The sequence below is a fragment of the Dipodomys spectabilis genome, unplaced genomic scaffold (genome assembly GCF_019054845.1).
Source record: "Dipodomys spectabilis isolate Male_0828 unplaced genomic scaffold, ASM1905484v1 ptg000001l, whole genome shotgun sequence".
In the NCBI taxonomy this organism is placed as follows: Eukaryota; Metazoa; Chordata; class Mammalia; order Rodentia; family Heteromyidae; genus Dipodomys; species Dipodomys spectabilis.
In genome coordinates, this window is record NW_024870678.1 from 24862022 (window position 1) to 24869112 (window position 7091).

Sequence of the window (7091 nt, forward strand, 5' to 3'; positions counted from 1 at the left end):
CATGTGTTTTGAATGCAATGCATGTCACAGAAAAAAAAAAAAACAAACCAAAACCAAAATAAAAGAACCAATCCTCAGCATTCTGGGAAACAGAACAGGTGTGAAAAAGGAACAGTAATCTGCCCTTTGAATCAACCTTGCTGAGGAAATTTTAAATATTCTAGAACAAACTAGGCAGCCTCAAGGTGGAATTCCGCCCCCTCTTCCTTTTAGAACTATAAACTAGACAGAAGCTATTTCAGAGATGAAGCTAGAAAACGTGTGCCTATCCTTAGCACTTTGGATGAGAAATAAAATTCATCACAAGAGATAAAGTAGATTTATATTTAATACCACCCCCATCAATCGCTCGGTATATTATTCCAGTCTAGCTCCTTTCAGTAGTTGAATCAGGTATAACCAGAAACACTTGATTTCTTCCCCCCCCCCCCAAGTGAAAAGGACATTTAGAATGTTTAGTATTGCAAACCTTTGTAACTAGAATACATTGGCATACCATGGCAATTTAAAAAAAAAAAGCACTTTGACAAGTCTGCAAGCTTTTGATGAAACCACACCAAGAGGCATTTTACAATGATAACAATGAAGCATTATACCAATTATGCTAAATCCTGCTCTTCTCCTTAAGCTCATGGTGACCTGTTTTAGTGTCCTGTAACTTAGCCTTTGGAGTGCTCTCAGCTGTCAAGTGTTCAACTTAAAGACAGAAAACTAAACAACAACCACCAAAACAAACAAAAAGCCACACAAGAGAAAAACCAACCCCAAATGACAGCTAGAAAACAAAAAAAAAGTATTTCTTAACTTTTTATTGACATTGGCAAATTAAAATAGAATAAATTAACAAGTATTTTTTCAAAAAAATGTTTTGTACAAAAATACTGTCAAAATTTCCTAAAAAGCTTTCAACACAGTAGTATCTTTTCATGTACTGAATATAACTATTAGCACAGTGTCAAAAATGTTGAAGACAGAAACAAAATAAAAATCTGTGAAATGTTTGCCTGACTACATTCCACACTCTACTGTTCTGTACATACGGGGCTGGGGTGGGGGCAGCAAGGTGGACATGAACAGTATGACTTTTCCTGATCCAGACGGTTCGACCCACATCTGTTTCATCTTCCAGTTTAGCATATTATTATTATTATTATTTTTAAAGTTAAGTCTGTACTCAAATGCATAGTTAAAAAAACGAAGCGAGATGGCAGAGTTTGTGCAGTAATATCTGCCTTCCGAAAGTTCATGCAACCCACTAAATGCAATTTTTTTTTCCTTTCCCTCATAAATCTGAATGCAGCTCAGTCATTTGAGACCATGTACAAAATCCACAAGATTAAGCAGTTTGCCAAGGTTAATATCTAACAGTTGAGCACTGGAGAAAGTGAGAAATAAGGAGTCAAAACAAACAACAACCAAAAAGAAAAAGAGAGACCCAAGTTAGCCAGATATTTCAACTACATCAGGGAAGTCAATGTCAAGGCTACAAAAAAAAAAAAAAAAGAAAGAAACAAACAAACAAAAACAGGAGGGAAAAAAAAAACTGGCAGCGATTTCTTTTTTCAAAACCAATTTGTACAAGTTTATAGTTTACTTTGTTTCCAAGTTCTCAAACCTTTCAGGATGTGAAAAGTGAGATACTGTGTCTAAGGGAATGATTTTCTTTTTTTTTTTTTTGTTTTTTTTGTTTTTTTTTTTTTTGTATTTGTTTGTTTTGGGGGTGGATTTTTTTTTTTTTGCTTTTTTTTCTTGTGGTTTTCTTTTTTTTTTTTTTTTCTTAATTCACACCGAAGAAGTGGGGGTGGGGAGGGGGGGGTTGATTCATTTTTTTCTTTTTTTTTTTTCCTTTCGACCCAGTCAGCAGCTTACTCTACTGGGCTGCTGTTTGCACACGAAGTCCGTCATAAAATCAAACTCGTTCTGCCCCAGCCAGAGTTCGGGCAGCTCCTTGATGCGGTCCAAGCCCATTTCTATCACTAAGGACATGAGCACTTCCTCGTCGATGAAATCAGTGTCTATGACATTGGGCAGCATCGCGGCGGGGACGTGGGCCACGGACGCGGCCATGGAGCCGCCGCCGCCTCCGCCGCCCGCGCTGCTCCCGCTGCCCGCGCCGCCGCCGCCTCCACCTCCACCGCCCGAGCCGCTGCCGCCGCCGCCGCCACCACCGCCCGAGCCGCCGCCGCCGCCGCCGCCGGCGGAACCGGAGCCCCCGGGGGTGGCGCTGCCGCCCGAGCCGCCGGGCGCGCCGCTGCCGCCGCTGTGCTTGGGATTGCAATCTCGGAAGTGCTGGTTGGTCCCGTTCATCTGGTGGCCCGCGGCGGGGTGCAAATCCGGCATGTAGTGGTTGTGGGGGTAGGGGTGATGGTTGAAATACTGGTTGTTGAGCTTCTGCAGCTGCATGCTGGCGGGCAGCGAGCCGCCCTGGCTGGCCACCGGGGGGCCCAGGAACTGCGAGTTGTTAAACCTGGCGGCGGGGGCCAGCGCGCCGGCCGGGTGCCCCCCGTTCACCGTCCCCGGCCCCATGGCGTGCCGGATGCCGCCGGTGGCGTTCAGGCCGCCCGCGCCGTAGTGTAGGTGCTCGCCCATCAGGGCGTTGAAGGCGTGCTGGGGCTGCTGCTGGGGCTGCTGCTGGTGGTGGTGCGGGGTCGGGAACTGCCCCATGCTCATGCGGTGGGCCGGGTGGTGGTGCAGCCCGTTGGAGCCGTCCGGGAAGCGCCCGTGGTTCATGGCCATCATATGGTCTGCCATTTCCAGTCCTGAAAGGGCAGAGGGGGGTGGAGGGGAGGGCGGGGAGGGGGGGCAGACGCTGCTGAGACCCGCGCGCCACACGTGTCGCCCACCCCGGCGCACCCCACTGGGCCCCTCCAGCCCTCTCTCGCCACCGGGCGCCCGCCCGCCCGCGCGGCTCCCCCTCGGGTCCAGGATGCCCACCGCTCCAGCCCGTGCCAGCCCGGCTTGCCATCTGAGCGGACCTACAGCCAGGGCAGAGCCGGGGGCCGCTGCGCCATGTCCCCCGGCCCCTGCGATCGGGGTGGTGCGGGGGGGGGGGGAGGTCACCCGAGCCCACCCCTCCTCCTCCTCCTCCGGTGTTCCCCGAAGTGGCCTAATAAAGGAAGTGCCCCGTAGCCCGGCCGCGAACTTCAGGCACGAAAGCAGCCCTCCTCATCCTGTTGTTGCACATCCTGTTGTTATTCCCCCGGCTCCGCCTCGCGCTCTTCCTCCGGGCAAACCCTGCCCTCCGCGGGGGACGGCGCTGGCAGCGGGTCCCCCGCCCCTCCCCGGCCGCCCCACGGGCCCGGGTGCACCCGCCCGCCGCCGCGCGCTCACCTTCCGTCTTGGCGATTTCTGCTCGGAAGACCGAGGGCGGGATCGACGGGTCCAGGACCGGCTCAGCCGCGCATAGGTGTGCGGGATGGGGGGGAGAAGCCTTCGAGGCGTGCCGAGCGCCGGCCGCAGCGCTGTCGGTGCCGAGGGCTCGCAGCCGAGTCGCAGCCGTCCCTTTGATTCCCCTCTCCGCCGGCTCTCGCCCGCCGCCCGCCCGCCCGCTCCGCAGGACCGCCCGGCAGCTGCCAACAATGAGCTGTGTTTCTCTGGGCTTTGGCCACGGTTAATATAAGGGATTCGGGGAGGGCGGAGCCAAGGCCGCCCGGGAGGGTGATGCGAACAGACGGATTCCGGAATTACGGACCGGCTCCCGGGAGCTGCGGCGTCCCCGCGCGGCCAGCGGCACGTGCGCAGAGAGAGAGAGAGAGAGAGAGAGAGAGAGAGAGAGAGAGAGAGAGAGAGAGAGAGAGAGAGAGGTGGGGGGGAGCGGAGGGGGGCAGAGACAGAGGCTGTGCGCCCCGGAGCCGCCCGGCAGCGCCCCGAACTCGGGTTTCCTTCTAGCTGAGAAACACCAGGGCCGGATCTGCCACCTGGCCGAAAGCGGGGGGGGGGGGGGGGTAGATAATCCCCTCGGCCTGGCCGCAGACGGCAGCGCCTGCTCGCGAGAAGCGAGGAGACCTCCGGGTCCTCCAGCGCCCCCCCCCTGCTCCTCCCCTCCCTACCCCCCCCCCCCCCACAGCCCTCACAGTCGGTTCGCCCAGCGATCTGGTCTGCCCTCTACAGGAAAAGGGGGTTCAACCGCCCCACGCCTCCCGCCCGCCCTGCGCAGCTCCCCCTCGGCTTCCTAGACCTTGCAAACGCCTGCTTAGGCTGCGGGGCGGGGGGGGGGGGCGTTGCGTGGAAAGCCCTGGACAAGTAATGTCCTCTCCACCCCGGGCGAGCGTTCCCGGGCACTATTCTTTGTGCTTTTCTAGGGGGCGGCCAAGAAGCTGCATGTGGATTACTCTGCGTAGAGACCGATTCCTCCCCGCCGCCGCCCCCCTTCAAGGACGGGAGCTCTCGGGGCGGGGAGCGGCAGGTGGAGCGAGCGCGCTGGCTTTGCGGGGCCCGGGGCCCTCCGTTCCCCGCGCCGGGGAATCCGGTCCGCACTTTGGGGCCGGCTCTGCGCCGCCGGGTACGTGTGCTTCTACTAAGTTTGCATTTGCAGCTCTTGGTAGCTTTGGCATCCGAGCTGAGGCGTCTGTGCTCTGTAAACAAACTCAGCGATCCCCGTCCCCAGATCCACCTTTTTGCACATACACAGTTACTTTTCTTCTTCTGCTGCCCTTGATCCGGGTGTGTGTGTGTGTGTGTGTGTGTGTGTGTGTGTGCAAACTTGCACAACCTCCCTCTGGGCTCTGCCTGGCGGCTTGGGGTTGGTTTATTTTTAAAGAAGCAAACGGGTTTGTAATGAAGAAATTCGAGGGCTGGGTAAGGCGGCCGCTGGTCGCTGGAAAAGGGAAAACAAATAGATAACACGGTGATCGCTTTGTAAATAAAGTCGTTCTGGAGGGGGGGCCGTGGCGGCAGCCGTCCCGCAGGGCGCGCGCGCACGCGCGCACACGCGCACACGCGCGCGCGCACACACTCGGCTGGGACTCTTTCTTTTCAGTGAAATTGTTCAGTGGAGCAATAGGCGATAATAATAACCCTGCCTGCCGAACGCGGCCCCACGAGCCCGTTCGCCCATTTGGCTCATTGACTTGCAAATAAAACCCCGCACCCGGGTCCCGGCCACCACCCAGTCGCCGCGAGGAGCTGGGCTGGCTTTCGCGCACCGGCCAGCCGAGCTGTTTCCCCAACACCAGGAGGAGTGGCTCCCGAGCTTTTAGATCGTTCTTTATGTGTGCGGGGGGGGGGGGGGGGGGGAGAAATCCGCGCTCGGAATGAGGACTTCAGGGCTGAGCGGCTTCTTCTGAACTCGATAGCCATTGAAGACTTCCTGTTGCAGAGAGGAGTCGTCTTCCCCCTCTCCTCTCCCCTCCCCCCCCTCTTCCTCTCCCCTCCCCCCTTCCCCCCACTCCTTTTTCTCTCTCTTAGCACACAAGACTTCTGAAGGGGGGGGGGGGGGATTCAGATGTATGTCCCCATTTAGTAATTCGCAAAAGACACCCAAATCCTGATTCTTTTCAACCGTTACTCCTGTGTCTAAAAATATTGCCCACCCCCACCCCACCACCAGCACACACTTTCCTCTGTCTTCCTCTCCTTTTCCCAGCTCTTTGGCATTTATAACCATGCATGCAAATAATTTGAAACCTCAAAAATATTTACTTTTGGGAGACTTGAGAAGAGGCCCCGTTGGATGGCTTAGTCACAACAATTCCCTATTCTGCTGCCCACCACCACCTTTATCTATAGGTTAGACATGTGCCAAGGGGAGGTAGAGGCAGGGAAGAAACCTGAAGATGCCCCCCACCCCACCCCCCCTTTTTTAAAAAAGATGCTAAAATATTGGTTCACCTTTATTCAAAAATTGCTGGATAGGTTTACTTCCCTTATTCTGCAGTGTCTTGCGACACAGCTTTTGAATGTCTAAATTCCTCTCACAACCATTAAAGACACAGCCACACCGTCCAGTTCCAGGGCTTCATACATATTGAGAAATCTCTGGAAAGGTCACTTGCCCCTCCCCCACCCCTTAAAGGGGATGGGGGCGGGGAGAAGGAAGACTTCTGGGACCAGCAGGTTGGGATCTGGCATGCTTTGTTCATTTATTCTGGTTTATCCTATAGGTGTTTCCAAGTGCCAGGAATTTTCTTAGTGTCCGGAGATACAAACAAGATAAGAGCACATGGTCAAGAGGAGGAGTCACACCAACAGGCCTTGGACACTCTGTGATGAATGTCAGGACAAGAACTTTCATGCCAGGGCTTCCCAGAGCACCCTGCAGGGACACCAGGGCCTGTCTTAGAGGTGTTAGGAAGCTTTCCAGTGGACATAGTGACTGCATTGAGACTACAAGAAGAAGAAAAGTTTGACCACTAGGACCAGAGTTGGAAAATGCCTGGTTAAGGAGTTAACAATGCGAAGATAAGAGTCATAGGTAGATAAACCCATGAAGACTCTATCTCAAAGCTGAGAAAATCGGGTTGGGACCTGAAGGGGCAGCTGTAAGCTTGTAAAACTGTGAGAAAGTATATTGCATGTGCGATTGAGCATGGTTTGGGGAAAAGAAAAAAAAAATACTGGAAACTCAAAGTCCAGTTAGGAGGCTCCTTGTAATCAGACAGGTGTTGTCCTGTCATTCTAGTAGATATGTGGGGGTCTGCCCCTGATCTTTGCGGTGCTAGTTGGTTTGCTAGGACTGACATAACAAAATATCATGCTTCAATGACAAATATTGTCTCACAGTTCTAGAGGCCCAAAGTAGGAGATCATGGAGTTGACAGGGCTGGTTGTGAAGGCTGTGAGGGCAAACCTGTTCCGGAACTCTCTCCTATCTCTTGGCAGTTTGCTGGCAGTGTTTGCCACATTGTAAATGTATCACAGTGATCTCTGCCTTCACCTTGCGTGGCATTTTTCCTTCTATGTGTGTCTCCCTGTCCACCCTCCCCCACCCCTTCCTTTTATTTATTAATTTATTCACAAGGATACCAGTTGTATTGGATTAATGCTTGTTCCTATGAACCTCTTTTTTTTCTCTTTTTTTATTTTTGGTACTGGGGATTAAACCCAGGATATTGAACTTGCTAGGTAAGGGCTTTGCCCCTGAGTTACATCCC

At 53.5% G+C, this 7091-nt stretch overlaps 1 protein-coding gene across 2 annotated transcripts; it reads right to left on the reverse strand.

Annotated features, from left to right (window-relative positions):
• Positions 1-1787: 1787 nt before the first annotated feature.
• On the reverse strand, positions 1788-3571 carry Cited2 (Cbp/p300 interacting transactivator with Glu/Asp rich carboxy-terminal domain 2). Of its 2 annotated transcripts, none has more exons than XM_042682654.1 (3): positions 3331-3571; positions 2205-2759; positions 1788-2129 (listed from the first exon to the last, which is right to left on the reverse strand). In XM_042682654.1, exons 2-3 carry the CDS (start codon positions 2749-2751, stop codon positions 1858-1860), a joined length of 819 nt encoding a protein of 272 aa, XP_042538588.1. In that variant the 5' UTR covers positions 2752-2759; positions 3331-3571; the 3' UTR covers positions 1788-1857. The 2 variants fall into 2 exon arrangements, with proteins under 2 accessions (XP_042538588.1, XP_042538650.1); XM_042682716.1 differs by having other exon boundaries at positions 2205-2765.
• Positions 3572-7091: the final 3520 nt, after the last annotated feature.

Excerpts from the sequence above, each read along its gene's own strand:
- Cited2 (XM_042682654.1), bottom strand. The coding sequence starts at position 2,751 with ATGGCAGACCATATGATGGCCATGAACCACGGGCGCTTCCCGGACGGC. Across the intron at positions 2,130-2,204 it reads CGCCACCCCCGGGGGCTCCG|GTGGAGGCGGCGGCGGCGCG; the intron begins GTTCCGCCGGCG and ends CGGGCGGTGGAG.